At 34.1% G+C, this 18,224-nt stretch overlaps 3 protein-coding genes and 1 non-coding gene across 5 annotated transcripts; 3 read left to right on the plus strand and 1 right to left on the minus strand.

Annotated features, from left to right (window-relative positions):
• The first annotated feature begins 346 nt into the window (after positions 1-346).
• On the plus strand, positions 347-3,700 carry LOC106372742. 2 transcript variants are annotated; one of them, XM_013813026.3, is made up of 5 exons: positions 347-783; positions 865-1,647; positions 1,886-2,278; positions 2,870-3,102; positions 3,189-3,700. In XM_013813026.3, the coding sequence occupies exons 1-5, from the start codon at positions 726-728 to the stop codon at positions 3,450-3,452; spliced, it is 1,731 nt and encodes a 576-aa protein (XP_013668480.1). In that variant the 5' UTR covers positions 347-725; the 3' UTR covers positions 3,453-3,700. The 2 variants fall into 2 exon arrangements, with proteins under 2 accessions (XP_013668480.1, XP_013668479.1); XM_013813025.3 differs by having other exon boundaries at positions 352-783; positions 854-1,647.
• Positions 3,701-4,323: 623 nt separating this feature from the next.
• Positions 4,324-5,666, plus strand: LOC106372741 (60S ribosomal protein L34-2). Its single transcript, XM_013813024.3, has 4 exons — positions 4,324-4,504; positions 4,582-4,661; positions 5,178-5,287; positions 5,367-5,666. The coding sequence occupies exons 1-4, from the start codon at positions 4,426-4,428 to the stop codon at positions 5,458-5,460; spliced, it is 363 nt and encodes a 120-aa protein (XP_013668478.1). The 5' UTR covers positions 4,324-4,425; the 3' UTR covers positions 5,461-5,666.
• LOC125582829 lies at positions 4,889-4,974 on the plus strand. Its single transcript, XR_007320278.1, has one exon. It is a non-coding gene; the product is annotated as a small nucleolar RNA snoR110 (small nucleolar RNA).
• A 961-nt stretch (positions 5,667-6,627) lies between the features above and the next one.
• On the minus strand, positions 6,628-8,743 carry LOC106372740 (sphinganine C4-monooxygenase 1). The gene is made up of 2 exons (XM_013813023.3): positions 8,130-8,743; positions 6,628-7,383 (listed from the first exon to the last, which is right to left on the minus strand). Exons 1-2 carry the CDS (start codon positions 8,352-8,354, stop codon positions 6,829-6,831), a joined length of 780 nt encoding a protein of 259 aa, XP_013668477.1. The 5' UTR covers positions 8,355-8,743; the 3' UTR covers positions 6,628-6,828.
• Between the last annotated feature and the right edge of the window lie 9,481 nt (positions 8,744-18,224).

The following is an 18,224-nucleotide window of genomic DNA, read 5'->3' on the forward strand; positions in this document are numbered from 1 at the left end:
CAGAAATTTACCAAAGAAATTGAATTAAAATGATGGTTTAACTTTTTTTTTGTTGTTGTGTCAGCAATGGTTTAACTCTTAAAAGAGTTTAGTGAAATGAATAGTTGTAACTCCAAGAAAAGAAAAGGAGCATGTGAACCAATGAATGTGTTGAAAGCAAAGTGACAAATGGATGAAGAACCTGAAAAGCAATGCAAATACATTTGACTCTTGAGTTTTTCCATGTTGAACAGTGTCCGTTCTCCAAGACATAAATATTCTAGTAAAATAAAGAAAACAATTTAAATTAGAGTTATTCGAATAAATAAGAAGGTAGTAACGTATTGACCGAGAATAAAATAAAAACTTTATTCTGCCTTTCGGACATCTTAAGCATAGGCAAAATTCTCTAACCGATAAAAAACATCTTCAATTTATTTTCTTTAAACTGTTCCTAACCAAAAATTGAAAAATTATTCGTACATAAAGAAGAAGAGTCGGTGAAAGGATCGGTGCCGTGTAATGTTGAAATCATCTCCCAACCACAAATCTCGCAGCTGATGGAAGAAAAATGTTTTGTGCTCTGTTGAAGAAGAGAAAACAAAACGTTGTCGTTTACTTTGTAACCACATAACACGTTGAAAATATCGAGATGGGTTTCAACAGAGGTTTACTTACGACGAAGACTTATAGTTCTTGTGGTGGTTTGAAGCAGTTTATGTACGGAAACGCTTTCACGACTCTCGATGCTTTCTGGGTTTCTCTCTGCAATCTCTTCTTTCTCCTCCTCGCCTCCATCTTCAGGTACTGTACATACGTTTTCTTCTTTCTTGTTTCTACTCTGTTTTTTGATTAATGGGTTTTGTTTTATTAGAGTTTATTCAGACAAAGAGACAAGCTTGGTCGTGGTTAAGACTCACAACAACAACAACAACCCAAGCGAGTCTTCTGTTGACGGGAGTTCTCTGGTTTCGATCAGCAAGAGATGCGATTATTTATCCGACAAGAGCATCACTTGTTACGTAGAAGAACCTAAAGCTGTCCGCTTTGTTTTTCATGATTATTTCTCCTCTGCTGTACAAGAGGAGATGAAGATGATAACTTTCTCTGATGAATCGAACACGAGTTTTGTCCTGGAGAAACCGTTTGTAGTTGACGACAACAAGTTGGAGACATCACTATCGGAAGGTTGTTTTATAAAGGAACACGTGAAGGAAGAGATGTTGGTTTATGAGTTCATGAGTTGTGGTGTCTTAAAAGGACTTTTAGCTCACGAGAGTTTTGCTGGTAGTGAAGATAGCTTGTTCGATGAGGAGGAGGAGGAGTTTATAGAACTAAACCCAAGTTTCCAGAGAGAAGAAGAGTTCAAGATGGGTTTTGATGAAGAACAAGAAGCATATGATTTTGATGATGATGATGATGATGAGTATGAGCATAGTGATGTGATGGAGAAACTAAAAACAAAGATAAGGACAGCGAGAACAGGAGGGTTGTGCACCATTCTCGAGGAATCAGAGACTCCATTACAAGAGCTGAAACCACTCAAGATCGAACCAAAACAAGACCAGTACAAAGACATGATCGGTGAGATTCACAAGGTTTACAAGAACTATGCTGTTAAAATGAGAAAGCTCGACGTCATTGATTCTCAGACAATGCATTCCATCAGTAAGTCAACATCTCTTTCTCATATCACATTGTTATCAATTTTATAATCAATGTGAAGACAATATAAGCAGACTGTTACATATATTAGCAATGACATCTTTTCAGAATATTTAATTTTTTTTTGTCTGGTTATAGCTTTTGCTTTGATTGGTGAGGTCATATGGTTGACAAATTGTCTCTTTCCTTCTTAAATATTGTCTCAACGACTCTGTCTACAATATTTATTTGATTTTAACAGGTTTGATAAAGCTAAAAGATTCAACTAAACCAAGCAGTAACATCGTTAAACCGCCTCATAAGAATGTATGGCCATTCAAGAAACATAAGCTTGAACGTGACCCCATTGAGAGACTTGTGAAAGAAGCGAGCAGAGACTTTGAGACTGTCTACGTAAGCCAACTCTGTCTCTCGTGGGAGATGCTTCATTGGCAATACACAAAACTCTTGGAATTTGATTCTCACGCTGCTACTACTTATCAATACAACTTAGTAGCTGGAGAGTTTCAACTGTTCCAAGTTCTGCTTCAACGGTTTGTGGAGAACGAACCGTTTCAAAGTTTATCTAGGGTTGAGACTTACTTAAAGAACCGTCACCATTTCCATAACTTCCTTCAGATTCCACTTGTTAGAGGTAACAAAAACATGTTTTCACTATTCTTGAGTTTATCCTGAGCCTTTGCTAATAGCAAGACCGTCTTTTAAAGTCTAAGTGGAACGGCTGAATAGGATCCAAAACTACAAGTAAAATAAAATAAAATTTAATTTAATTTTTTTTCTATAAACTCTCTATAACTTTTAATTTTTAAATATGTTTATAAATATAGGATTTATAATTTTAGAAAGATGGGAGTTATTTACTTTAAAACTACACCATTATTTTGTTAATATTTTTTTAACAGAGTTTATAAATAATTTTGAGACGGCACTGAGCCTTTGCTAATGCAAGACTCTCTTTTAGCATGTGTAAGTGAGGCTGTTGAACATGATCCGAGTTTAAAAATAAAATTAATTTAACTTTTTTTTGAAATATGTTTATAAATTTAGGATATATATATATATATATATATATATATATATATTTATTTATTATTTTTTTTGGTAGGATATATTTTTTTGGTAGGATTTATATATTTTTTTTTAAATATGAGAGTTATTTACTTTTTGGACCGGGCCTAGAAATAATTTGAGACAGGACTGGCTAATAGTTTTCAGTTTTTCTCAGATGATCGTTCTTCAAAGAGTAACAAGAAGTGTAGAAACGAAGGAGAGTTCGCGGTAAAGATTGAGACGTTAAGAGAGATTATTTCAGAATCAATGCGTGTTTTCTGGGAGTTTCTTTGTGCTGACAAAGATGAGTTTAGTTCAGTGATGAAAGTTTCCCACCAAACACAAGTCTCTCCGCAAGATCCTCTAGATCTTGAGCTCTTGACAGAAATGAGAACCAATCTCCAAAAGGTATTTTATTTAACTCTTCTTTCATTTTGTTATATCACATCAACTTTTTATATATACTCAAGATCATGTTCTTGGCCTCTATGCAGAAGGAGAAGAAGCTAAAGGAGATACTGAGAAGCCAAAGCTGCATAGTGAAGAAGTTTAAGAAGAATGAGTCAAAGAGTAGTAGTGTGAGAGTGAAGGATGAGTTACTGATAGCTCAAATCGAACTGAGAGTTGTTTCAAGAGTGATGACCATGTCAAAGCTCACGACTGAGAAGTTAATTTGGTGTCAGGAGAAAATTGACAGGATGAGTTTTAATGGTCGGAAGATTCACATGGAACCGTCTTTCTCCTTGTTACCTTGTTAGAGTTGCCTCTGCTTAGATATTTAGATGAGAGATCCAGGAAGATGATTTTTTTTAATTGTCTTTGTTCCTGAGAAAGAATGTTAGAACTATACTGAATGTTCTGTGGTTAGTTTTGTTTCTCTCGTGTATTACTGTTACCAGAGAATGAATTTTGATCTAAGAGAGCATCACAAAGTAATGGTTGTTACAGATGGTAGCTCTACTTGTATTGATATTGATAGTTCAAGCCCTTTTGTCTGTTACAGTTTCATGATGTTTTATATGTTGTTATTACATTACATGGGTGACATGGGAAATTCGTACTTCGGTCTTCCTTGTGGCAGAGCTCTGACGAGTGTCTGTGCGGTGCTAGGCATTCGGCTGGAACCGAAGTAAACCGAACCGAGGATTTTCGGTTTTAGTTTCACTTTTAGTTTATGCGTTTAGCTCGATTTGACAAACAACAAACTGAATAAATCGAAAATAAACAAAAATTAGCCGAAATATATCACCTAAATAATTTTGTGTATTTTTCACGGAATTAACTGGAAAAACCGATAAATAAAATGATTCCAGGTTCATTCAGGACACATAGTAATATCAAAAACCGAACCGAATAATCCGAATTCTAAACCGAACTGAAATATAATTTGGTTTAATTCGGTGACGTTACCGATCTCACGAGGGAAGAAATGTCCTGTGGGGAGTCCTCGGACTTAAAAAAAGCACGAGTCGTAAATAGGCTTTAGTAATAATATCTGCATAGATAAATAACTAAGAGAAGATAGACTATTACGTAAAGCCCAATAAGCCCGAATGTAATCAAACTAACAAATCTCGTCCGTTGATTTATGAAACATCAAGATAATCTGATCCGTCCAATCTAGGGCATTTGGGAGTGTTAGAAGTAGGAATGGGCTTTAAATAGAGATTATAGCATACAAAGAACACTTCTCGCTCCGTCAAGCCAAAAACCCTAAGAGAAGCGGAGAAAATGGTGCAGCGTCTTGTATATCGTTCGCGTCACAGCTACGCCACCAAATCCAACCAGCACAGGATCGTCAAGACCCCAGGTCTGTCTCTCTGCTTCTACCGACATTGATACCTGTTCTCTACCGATCAAATGTATTGAGATCTTGATTTTTGGCAGGTGGTAAATTGACATACCAGACCACCAAGAAGCGTGCAAGTGGACCCAAGTGCCCCGTTACCGGCAAGCGTATTCAGGGTGTAAGTCCTTTTGATCTTATCTCTCTTCTCTTGTGAGATGCGCTACTTAGATTTGATGCTACTATCATTTGATTACATATATGTGAAAATCGATTATTGGAGTTAATTGATTGAGTTGTTGATAGTGTTGTATGGATGAATTCAAATGTACTAGTTTTGGTCTTGGTGCTTATTGACGGTCTTGTGCTGGTTAGGTAAATCAACACCAGGACATAACTTTATCATAAGCTACATTTAGTGCCGCCTCTGTCTTGTAAAGTTTTATCCTTTTTATATGTAAGGATAGTGCTGTTTTACTTGGCGGCAGAAATCTTAATCTTCTTCAAAGTTATTACATGTCTAGTTCGTTTGTACAATATAGGTAATCTTTCATTACCGGAACATGTCTAGTTGTGAAAGTTATCACATGTCTAGTTCTTTTCATAAGGGACTCACTAGGTGTCATATTGTACATTTCTTTTTGTAAGCGGTTGTAGTTTTACTTAAATTTAACTCATTTGTCTTTTGATTCTTTAGATCCCTCACTTGAGGCCTGCTGAGTACAAGAGATCCCGATTGTCCAGAAACAGAAGGACCGTGAACCGTGCCTATGGTGGTGTGTTGTCCGCTCTTGCTGTTAGAGAAAGGTTTGTTCTTGAGCTCATTTCTTTCAACCAAGCATATAATTTTCATATCTAATTCATGTTTTTTTTTCTGTCTTGATAGAATCGTTCGTGCTTTCCTTGTTGAGGAGCAAAAGATAGTGAAGAAGGTGTTGAAGCTTCAAAAGGCCAAGGAAAAGCTTGCTCCCAGGAGCTAGATCCTCTTAGCTTTTTTAAAACATTGTCTACTTGCCAAATTTTAAAACTTTTTGTATTCGTTTGCTTGACTTTGTCGACATTTCTCAAAATGTTTGGTTATGGTTTCTCTTTCAAATGCTGCGTTTAACAATTCACGTTTTCTACTTATTTGGTGTTTACAATGTGATTTACATTACTCGGTTAATAAATTGTGCAATTTAAAGCAGCTTAATCCTAGCTACCTAATTATCTGGTATTAACTGGTTAGTTTTTCTTTTGCCGATTAGCAAAATTAGAATGTTGAGAATGTGGTAAAAGTGCTATTAAGACATGATTAAGCTGTATTCCGAACTTGAAACGAGATGAACATATAGCTTTGTTCGTTGTTACATCTTTGGTAAGAATAACAACCATCTTTTACGCAATCTGAATGTGACAATGGACATATAGCTTGCTCTTCTTTCTGTATTCACCTGAGGGACAAATGCCCTTCTTACACTTTGCCCATTGGTACCTATCGATGCAGACTAATTGAGAAACTTGTACAAGTTCTCTCTCTTATGGCAACAAGTCAGTCCATTACCAGACTGCAACCACATTGGCGTGTACAAGTTCTCTTATGGCAGCAAGTCAGTCCATTATATTAAATATTATTATTTATATATGATAAAATGTATATTATTTTATTTTCATAAGAATCTATATTATAATATATTAATTATTATAATTTATGAATAATTAATTATATATTATTTATTATTACAATATTGTAATTGTCTAACTAGACCTCTTTTTAGAACACTGGATCAGCTCACCTGTGGCTCTACCAGTGACACATGGCTACACATCAGTGATAAGATTTTATTTCTTCAGGAATGCAGAGAGATGGTCCATTGGATGCAGAGTTGTTCTATCATACTCGTACGGAGTTAAAACTATGTCGTTTGGATTGGGTGAAATGGATAGTATTCAGAAACCGAGCTTCCAAACTCCTTAAGGGCTTCTTCTGTGTTCCTCGCTATTCTTGGATCAGCGGGCGGATTGAAGATGAAAATTTGTATCCACCTGCTAGGAGAAGAACAGGAACAAGAAGCTGAAGTTCGAAGTTCATCAACAAGTGATGCTTCTAAACAGATCTTAGATGTATGTGATAAACCTTGATTAAACAGATCTTGTAGATAAATAAGTAATTAATAAAAGAGGTGGTTGTATAAATCTCATAATACATGCAAAACAAAACAGAGCAGAACATCAACCCAATAACGTATATATACAAATCTCAAACTCCAGCTAAAGGCCAGGCAAAATGCAAATCAGTTCTGTTTCTGATGATAAACTACATCTCCACAACACAAAAGTATCCATCCACTATCCAACTCAAAAGAAACTCAATCATCTTTGAATTCTTTAGTGGGACGTGCTTCAAACCCACCACCTTCTCTCTTCTCAAGAGAGTAAGGCATATAAGTTCCAAGAATCCGATCCCACACGGAAAAGAAAGGTTGAGAGAAATTGTACTTGCTCCCATAAAGCTGATGATGCACGTCATGGTAAGCCGAGTTGTTCTTGAACACCATATGGAACAGGTTCCCGGGGAGGCAGAGACCACAGTGGTCGTCCACAGTCTTGATCGTGGCGAAGGAGAAGAAGAAGATGGACGTTCTCGGCGACATACCGGAGATTAGGAAAGACAAGGCGCCTCCGACTGTATCCAGTAGAAGGCCTTCCACTGGGTGGTTGTATAAAGCTCCGTAGGCGTAAGGGACGACGAGACGGTGGTGCTGAGAGTGGATGTGTTTGTATAAGAACTTGTTGTGGTGCATGTATCGGTGCATGAAGTATTGCCATGTGTCGAGGATTATCATGGCGATTATAAACTGTCTGGTTAGGACCAGAAGAGAGAACTGTTGCGCTATGTCTGCTTCCGCATCACTTCCAGTGACCTGTGTAGACAATGGATGTTTGAAGTGAAAACTAGCACAAACAGAAAATAAGATACAGAACCAAACCAAGAACTCATGACAAGACAAAGCCAAACCAAGAATCCATGATGCTGATTCATAGATTATAATAATATAACCACATAGTAACTCATATGGAATCTCTAATCACCATAATATTTCGTTTGCATATCTTCTCATAAGATTAGCTGATAAGAGCCAGAACCGAGATTTTCCTTTATTCTTCTCTGACCCAGAATAACATTTAAGGATCTGGAGACAAACCAAAGCAAAGATAAGAGTCCTAGGATCAATTCTAGAGCATCCTAAGCTCTCCCAAGTCCCCAAAACAACTGCCAATCACTCACTTCACGCTCTCCTCTTCAACCCCTATCTCTATCACTGAAATGAACAGTCTGATTCACGGGTAATGAAAAGACTCGAGTTACTTAACAGCCAATCTATTATGATATAGCTTTCAGATGAAAAATCCATTTCTTCAATCTTTTGAGCTTAAGATTCATATCCAACCCCCAAAACCTAACTTGTTCAGACAAAACTGAAACTTTTACAAACGTTGCAGTCAACATAAGAATCATTAATGCAGATATCTCTTTATTGGGTGAAAGCTACCCATCAACACACAAAAGATTCAACCAATCTTCATCATCCATAAACGTCAGCATCAAATACCAAAAGCACCCAAAAAGGTGGATTCAAAATAAAAGCTCGAAAGTTGGAAACTTTACCGTGAACAAGAGGATAGCGACAGCAGCTTGAACGACCTGCTGAAGAAGAACTCCTTTCACGACGGCTGATTTGGAGACGAGATTCTTCTCTTCCTCCTCCGCTTTGGAATGCAATCTGTATCTCTCGAGAGACGACAGCGCCACGTAGATCCCAGAGTAGAGCCAGTAAACAACGATCGGAGCAACGGTGCCTAGCAATTCGTCGGAAACAGAGAAACCCATCATCCCTAAATCGCGTTTTATCTCGGCTTCAGATGTTTCATCAACCGAGTGAAAAGGAGGAGAAAAAGATTCCTAAGGGTTTGATTTTTTTCCTTCAAAATTGGCTTTTTTGATCGATGATTGGGATCGTTAGGGTTTGAGTTGACAAAATCAACGGAGAGACAGAAAAAAAAAAACACAACACTCGTGTTTGTCGACGAGGGACGTGGCGGAATCTGGAGCTGTTGTTTTAGTGGTTGAAATGGCCAAGAGAGTACCTAGAGATGTCAAATGGGCGGGTTGGGCGGGTTTGGGTGTGTCCGAATGGGTTTCATTTTTTTGCTGGACATTTTTGGTCGAAGCCCAAATAGAACCATGTCCAAATGAGACCATAACCAAATAAGACCATGATTTGTTGGGCTATCCATGGACGGCCCATACGCTCATTTAATGTAAACAACATAATTTCAGTTTTAAAAATTTAAAGATTATTAAGTTTTCAATTTTAAAGATGTCACATACTTAAACTTTAAGTTTTAAACTTCATGTTTCAAAGTTATAAAAAATTCAAGATAAGTTTAAAAAATTCGTAATTTCGTCTGACTTGCGGAAACAGAAACAGTCGCCAGACTCGCCACCAACTTCGTTATGAACACAAATCACCGATCTATTTAACACATAAACCATAACACAATATTAGTAGATGATACGAATCAGTAGCTAATAGTGAAAACCCATAACACAAATCACGAAAAATCAAATCTTAAGAGATGATGAAATCAGAAGTTGGTGAAGAATCGAAAAAAAATTGAAGAAGAACGAAGACGAGGAAGAAGAATCGAACACGAAGAGGAAGAATCGAAGACGAGGACTCGAAGAGGAAAAATCGAAGACGATGATTCGAAGAGGAAGAATCAAACACGAAGAAAAAACACAAGAGTGAGACGGGAAGAAAAAAAAAGGTGATTTGTGTTTTCTCCCAATTTTTCAAACCCTAGACATTTAAGTTTATTGGGCCGCCCATTGTCCAAGTGGTTAAGCCCAATATTGTCCATGAATATAATTGGGTTCACCCATCTGGACAAATTTTAATTATGGTTTAATCTGGGTCTGTCCATTTTGGACCATATCGATTTGGACACGGGCCACCCATTTATAGCCCGCCCATTTGACATCTCTAAGAGTACCTGATCATTATCTATAACTAGGGTAAATAAACTGATAAAACAAATTTAATTAAAAATTGTATTATTTTAACTAAAAGTATCACTAAGGTTCATAATTGTTTGGTTCACCGGCTTACAACTTTGTAATCTGTGGTTGATGTTCCCTACATTCCCTTAGTCCATAACTGCCTTTGGTTAACTTCTTGACCCCCTGCCTTATATACACTTTAGAGTGTGTAAGTAATTGATAGATGTTCTAGTGTACTGTGTACCTCTTTTGTATATATTACTTTATTATCATAATGTTCTGTCACCACTCAATGCTCATCTAATTGGAGATGGTAATCACCAATTAGGATTTTACATCCTTTTCTTCAAATGCTTTCAAGCTTTTTATTTGTTTAACCCCACAGTGTTTTGGTTATCATCTTTTTTTTTTTTTATCAACAATTCGTATCATCTATTACATCAATAATACGGTTTTTTTCATTTCCTAATTAATGTGTTTTAATCAAGGTTCTTAATCACAACTTCTGGTCTTTTATATCAGTCGGTGAATTTTGAGATCATTAGAAGGTGAAAACCGAGACTTCCTTTCTTTATTTTATAAATCCAAATAATTATAGTTAACAGCGCCCTTTGATTATTATAATACTAGGGTCGCTCCGCGCTACTTGCGGAGTGTGTTATATTTATATTTTTTTATTATAAATGTATGATTGTTAATATGGAAATCCAATTGTGAGAGTTGGTTGGCAAATGATGTTGTAGTTGGTTTCTTTCTGTCGAGTTTAAATTGATGGATGGATGATTCAACATGAAAATCATGTTCTTTGAATTGTTTTTGAGTTTTTGTAGCTGGACTATATTATTTAATTAAGTGTGGTTTCTTGTGCATATAATGGAATGCGATTTTGGTTGAGCGAATGCATTGGTGAAAATAACATGAGTTTTATAGGTAGGTTTTCGCTGTGGACTTTTTATTTTCTTTGTGAGGGCTAGTGCAGTTTTTATAACTTGCTTTAGCAAAAATATTAGCTTATATGAATTGTTTTCTACATTGACGTATACGTGGACCGTAAGGTTTATGTATTTTGAGTTTGGTTTGTGTTGTTTAGCGTAGTAAAACATAGAGTCATGACAACAATTGTATTTTATGGAGATTTGTATTGTGTTAGGTGGGTCTTAGTTTTTGAGTCCTACTTGTGCTTTAGAATTTAGAATAAATTAAATACAAAAGACTTGTATTTTGTTCATTTTCATAAGAGTTATCTTAAGAACACACAATCAAGCTCTCTAGACAAAAGTTAATCAGAAGGAAATATTTTTTGTCTTGTTGATATTTAACCAACTTATAGATACAAACGTATTGAGCTGTCAGTTTGTAAAGAAGTAAGTTGAGCCATAGTCACCATACATTCTCCATATTATGGCTTAGCTTCTATCATGTTTTTATCTACTTTAGTAGGGTTCCAGTCGTAAGCAAGGTTGATTCAACCGCTTCACAGACGAATTCTCAGAGTCAATATCATTTAAGAGAATCAGGGTAAAAAAAAACTTAATTTATTACTAATTTTGGAGGGAATGCTAAGCCTTTCTCATATTCATGATTCATAAACATTATTGTTAGCTATGTTACATAAACCAAAGATTGGTGATTAGAGATAAAAACATTAACAAAAAACGTTTAAAGAAAATCACGATGCATCTCCTTGCCTCGATAGAGATACAACTCAAATTTTTTTTTTTTTGCAGTACATGCCCAATTAAAAAAATAGACATGTATTAAGCTAAAGAAAAAACACAGAAATTTAAGTCAAGAAATACTTTTAACTGCTTCGCACGGCGTGGATTCTTTGATATTTTAAAAAGAAATAATATATATTACTAAAATTATTAGAATTAAATTTTAGCAAAATTAGAATATAATAACAATAGAACTTATAAAATATATTTTAGTAATTATATTCTTCTAATTAGTATATAACATTATATATGTAAAATTCTGTTATTATAGAACTTTAGGAGCTTACACTTCAAAACTGTTGCAATTAAGTGGAATTAAGTAAACTGCATGACAGATAATTTGTTTTTCTTTTCTATTTTTATAAAATATAAAATCACAAAAAAATTATTGTTAATAAAATGAAGCATATTTTGATCGGTAAAAATAACAAAGTAAAGTATTTATTTAATGACAGATTTTTAATGTTATACCATTTTACAATTTATTTTATGTTTTATATAAATCTGATATATGTAATTTGTTGGAAAATACTTATAAATGAATCGACATTTGGGCCTTATATTTATTTTTAGCTTTATTGTCATACTAAATAAGATTAAAATATCAATTTTTAGACTATAAAAATTGAAGTAAAATAGAAAGTATAAAATATATACATATATTATTCAGATGCATATATATATTATTCTGGCGACGTCTCCGAGTTTTCATCTCCGGCGAGTTTCCATCGGTGATTTAGGTGTGCCGCCGAGGTCGAGTTTTGTCATCGCACCGGCACCGTCGGAGCTTCAAGAGAACCCGTCATCTAGCCCAGGGTCGGGCCTGAATAGAGGCATGTAAAGCATCTGCTTTAGGACCGGACTATAATTATTAATTTTAGGGGCCAAAAGATACATAAGGTGGTCTTTGGTCTAGCGGAAATGATGCATTATATTATCTAATGGGGGCCGGGTTCGAATCTCCTCTCTACGCTTTTCAGTGTTTTTCATGTTTTTTTTAAAAGTAAAGGGCAAAAAAAAAATATTTTACTTCTGGGCCGGTAATTCTCAGGCCCGGCCCTGATCCAGCCATATCCACTCTCGATTCAACGCGCTCCACCGCCGCCATCAAGCCAAGCAAGAATCACCATCTTCACTGCCGCCGTTGTTGAGCCAAGCAATAGTCACTGAAACCGTGAGATGCTCGGTAGATCTGTCTGATGGAGTCAGATTTGATGGAGGCCATGGTTATAGCTCTCAGCCATAGTCTCTTGTAAATCACCATAATTAAAAAGAGACAGAGAGAGATCGTGTGATAAATAGATGCAGAAAAAACTTTGGAGTTTCATCCGCAGAAGAGAAGAGGGCCAGTATATATAACAACTTAGCTTGAAAGAGAAGCCAAAAAATCTAACTTTAATAGCACATAAGTGGGGATGAATTCATTGACATGCATTACTGATAGCAATTGCTCGGCCAAGCTAAGGCGGTGGAAGGAGAGACGACAGCTGTTATGCGGAGTTGATTATCAAATTTGTATCTTGTATAATCGTTTCACGGAGCCCACTTTCAAATTCAAGGTAAAGCCCATTAAGATCTAAAAATTATACGGACGTTTAATGAAACGCAGCGGTTTCCTTCTCTGGACACGTGTCGCAACGCCATAAAACGATTTTCCTATGTGGAATCGGATGTGTCGCAACAGGAGGGAACAAACATTTTTATATACATTTTTATATATATATAGATACCTGCGTAATCTTTACATATCCTTCAATCCTTTTTTTTAGACTACACTTCAATCCTTTTTCTTTTGCACAGATCCTTCGATCTTTTGTTGAAGTTTCCTACATTAAGATTATTTATCGGGCGTCGTAAGCCGAGAGGCATGTTCCAGGTCTGCCAAATGGCCCAAATCTGATGAAGCTTGTTGCTGAGTTTTCTCTGTGAATAAATGCAACCACCTGTTTTGCTTTGGGGAGGGTTTCTACTACATACACCAGAAAATAGTTCAGAGAAATAAAAATCTTTTTGAGGAATATGTTGAAACAATCAAGACATATATAAAGAACAATGATAAGACTACCACACCAAATATATATATACGATCTTGTCTGAAATCATAAATAAAATGCAAGAGATTGTCTTTTACCCTTTTTAAAAAAAATGTTTCGGAGAAGTCAACTGTTAGAGCTTATGTACACATAAGTGAAGAATAATTGGTTGTAGATTCTTCAAAAAAATTTTTGTAAACGTGAAAGGCCAGAAGATCTTGAATAAAATAAAAACTCGGATCATTTAGCCGTGAATATACTTGAACCCTATTAAAAAGATAAGCCAATAATTTTTAAGTATGTGAAAAAACCAGGAGAAGAATAAGAAGAACAGAGTAATAAGTGGATCTATGTAAAATCCTCAGTTCTGTTCCGCCTTTCTTTCCTCTGCATATTGACTCTTTTTTTTTTTTTTTTTGTGTCAATATAAAGTTTTTTTTTGTCAAACATGTCGATATAAAGTTAAAAACTAATCTCATAATATAAATAAGAGAAAGAAAAGAAAGAAAAGATTTAGAAGCTGATACCGCTGATTCTTAAGTAACCTGTTTTCTTTGGATACTAAAGAATTACGTATCTGACACACACCTATAAAGAACGTGGAATCATTATCTTCTATACATAACATAATCTGGAGTTTCACCAGACAGCGACATTATTCTAACATCACCTTGCAAGAGTTAGAGGGAGAGAGAGTTGTTTGGTCTTACCTTCATGAATTCACAAATTTCGCTCCATAGAAGCTCAATTTACAGGAGAACACGCCACACCCGTTCGAAACACGCAAACAACATATGAAACCAGTGACACACATGTGGATACCGGAAAGAAGCTTCGTAAAATGAGACTTAGACCGCTTCTTCCGGTTTTCGACTTGTCATCAGCCACAACTTCACATGTAAATCACCAACCCAATCAAAATCAGCGAACGATAGAAACGTATGCGGAAACAAAAAACTTTTAGAAGGATGAAATGCAAAACGCTAACCTGCGGTCGTAAACTTCACCAAGCCTTCAATTGTGAATTTATGTTGGTATGAAAAAAAAATTCAATTGCCAGCGCTTGATTAATCTTCAGATCCATAACTTGAAATCGGATTCTGATCTTCAGTCGTCAAAAACACATAAGCAAAATTAAAAAAAATTGAGCAAATGTAAATTCCATGTGCACGGGAAGAACGAAAAAGAAAAGTTTACTTACTGATTTCCATTAATAAGAATCTAGGATGATGATGAAAGCTTCTTTTGTTAGGGACTGAAACTCTCGGCCATGAAAACCCATAAGCTACCCGCCTCGCTTCACACTTCTGGCCTCAAGGTTGACTTTATAGCTTCCCAAAACCTGAGAAGTCGGACCTCCACGGTGGAAAAACAACGATCCGCTTTCAAATCAGAGAGTATGACAGATGAGTTAGATATAATACTGAAAGAAGTTTCTCTCGTATGATTAGAAAGATGGTGAAGATGATATTCATGGGATGGAGACGGACCTTTTTATAGGTTGAGTTCCGCCGCCTGGAAAGGAGATAAGGATCATTAAATGACGAATTGTGATTCATCTTGTAACGAATAGGGGAGATGAACCAAGAAACGTCAAGAACAGAGATTGAACCTTCATTGTTTTCCATTCCGTGCTTGAGAAAACGAATAGCACTAATCTAAGGTCGACATTATCGAAGAAGGAGAACGCCGTGACCTTGTCTGTGGATTTTTTCAAGCCCAAACGTTTAAGCCCTTTAACATAAAACAATAGTGAAGCTCATTAGCAAGATAGACACGTGTCAAACTCTCATATCTCTATTTTATGACGTGGCTGAAGGAGGGTTGAGAGAATCTCTCCTTTATATAATTAGATATATAGCAAACCCATTTTTTGTTTTCGCTGACATCACCATTTTTTTTATAGAAAAATAAAAATTTAATCTGACGGTGGAAATTGCTCATAATCTCTAATCTAAGGGTTCTAATCTTATTTAGAATCACAAGTATGATGTCATTTTATTTAAACAAAAGATGTGTTCATTCGTAAAAGGGTTGTATCTTTTCACAAACTGAATCATTGAACCCTTTCATTAAATCTTTTCATAATTAGAAAATTGTACGTTTTTATAAGTCTAACCATTGAGCTTTTTCATAATATTTTTTTTTTAAAAAAAATTATTAATTTAAACAAAACAGAGGTTCATTCTTTGAAGAATTGCATCTTTTGAGAACTCTTTCATAATAAAAACTTTTAAAAAAATTGTTAAGCGAAAAACATGTTCATTTTTCGAAGAGTTGCATCTTTTCAGAAATTCAACCATTGAACTTTTTCATAATAGAAAAGTTGCATCTTTTCAAAAGATTTACCATTGAACCTTTTCATAATAGGTTGGCAAATTTATATATTGTCTCTTTCTCCCTCTCATCACCATTGCTCTTTTAATTTATTGTTTTTGTGAAGTTACGTACGATCAGAAATATAACGTTATTCTCAAAATTCATTTTTTGTCTGTTATTTTAACTCATCCAGAATTTCATAGTTTTGTGTGTTTACTGGATCCCAATTCAAAACATGTTTTCATCTAAACGATGATGTCAACATTTTTGTAGAAAAAAATGAATCTAGCGGTAGAGTTTGTTCATAATCTCTATTCTAATGGATACAATTTCATTTAGGATCTTGAATATGATGTCATAGTTTCACTTAAGCAAAAAGTGTTCCTTAGGGTTTGTATCTTTCCGCAAACTGAACCATTGAACATTTTTATTGAATCTTTTCATTATAGAAAAAATTGTATATTTTCAGATTGTTAATTGATTGTAGTTTACCAAAGTCCAAACAAATTGGTGACTAGATCGGTGTTATCCGTTTTAATGTGTATTCATAATTCATTCACATGTTTTGTTGGGTTAAGTTACAAAACGACGCATGAATTGCGTTGGTGGTTTAAGTTACAAAACGAACGCTGTCGTTAACGTAAGAGATGCATGCATGAACGTGTTCTTCTCTTTACATATTCTTAAATTAGATCGACATGTGTTAACTTATGAAAGGTTGGGTGTTTGTTTCTAGAGTTAGTTTAGAAAAGCACATAAGTTTCTTTTTGTGTGGTGAAAAGTCACCAACTGAGAATTGTAAAAGTGAGCATTCATTATTGCATATGTGTTTACAATTTATGGATTTTTTTTTTGCGAGTGTTAGTACAAGTTTTTAGTTACGCAAAGTCATCGATAGAAAAGATTCATAGAAGCAAGATGGATTTTGTTAATTCATGATGCACGTGCACTCATGATGTTTCTCATGATGTTTACATTTTGCATCATATGATAAAGTCTGGTTGTTAAAATTTGGTAGAAACAAATTTTAGTGTGAAACTTTCTCAAAAAAGAAAAAAAATTAGTGTGAAAAGCCACCACTGAAATAATCGCGCCTTTTGGCTAATATTTTATGGAATTTTATTTATGTGTATGCATGAAAAATAACATACTAATTCTGGATTTTTTTTTAAGAAAAATCTGTTGTCTTTGTTAAAAGTTCTTATTAACAACATGTTTGATATAATTTATGTTTTATGTAATATTAATTTGATATCAATAAAATAATGATGTTAAAAAAATATTTACTAGATAGCTTATTTGTGAAAGGTCATAATTTAAGATGCCAAAAGTGCCATGAAAAGTTGGGATTATGTGATTTTTCAATATAGTTTATTTTATAATGTTATAAAAGCTTGTATATTTTTCTTATACATTATATTTTGTAATAGCATCTTGTTATTAAAAAAACATCATAATTATTTTATCTTTTCAGTTCTATATATTTAAATTTTTATAAAATATTTTTATTACATATTATAATGTCCAGTTATTTGAAGATATTTAATGTTTTAAAATATTTTAAAATTATTAAAAAGTATTAATCTTTTTTTTATCGATTGTTTCTAAAGTGTAGTTTCAAAAAAATTTATTATATGTACAAGCTCTGATTTATGTTTATTTTTAATAAATATGTTTGAAATTAACATATAGTGTTTATTGAAAATTTAATTAAATCATTTCAATAATTTAACCAAATCCGAGTAATTTTTTAGATGAACATTCATTGTTTAAAAGTATCATTGTAACTGTTTAGACAAACATTTGTAACTATTTAAATATCCCATTGCAGTGAAATAGTTAACCATTGCAACATTTGATCAACCACTGCAATCCGATCAACCATTACAAAATTAAAATTTTTAACTATTATACCCTTTCGTCTCTATATAAAAAGTTGTGCGCATTGGAAAAATCCAGCATAAAAACAATGAAAAAGAAGAAAAGAGAGAGAGGGATTCATCACTCTAAATAATTATAAAATATATTTGGTAAAACACATACAAATAGAAGTTTTTATTTGCATTTATTAAATATTAACCTTACTTTTAATAAGAGAAAATTTTCGATGTCTCAGTTTATAAATAGATTACGTGTAACCTAAAATTTGATCAATGTTATAATATTTTATAGAAAATGCTTATACACGAGTCAATCATTATATATGTTCATATTTTATAACTGATTACTCATTAAATTTACATGTTCACCCTTATATTGGCATGTTATATAAACTTTGAAGGTTATTTACTTTTATAAAACATTATGAAAATATTTTTATGATTGATAATAAAATTCAGAATATTTGAGATGAATATATACATTTATTAGAAAGAGATAAAGGGTGGCAAGAAACAATAATAATACAATGTTTTGAAATACATGAAATTAATTACGTTTATATCTTTTTATGATATTAACTAATCACAAATTACCAAGCCAAAATTATGAATTTTATACTGAAAACATCTTACCAAAGAAATGAAATTCTAGAAAAATAAGTATATTTATTTTGGTTACTAATTTTATAACAAACACATGGGTCCTTTCAAAACATCACATTGAAAACAATTTATTTCGTCTTATTTCAC

Source organism: Brassica napus, chromosome C2 (genome assembly GCF_020379485.1).
Source record: "Brassica napus cultivar Da-Ae chromosome C2, Da-Ae, whole genome shotgun sequence".
In the NCBI taxonomy this organism is placed as follows: domain Eukaryota; kingdom Viridiplantae; phylum Streptophyta; class Magnoliopsida; order Brassicales; family Brassicaceae; genus Brassica; species Brassica napus.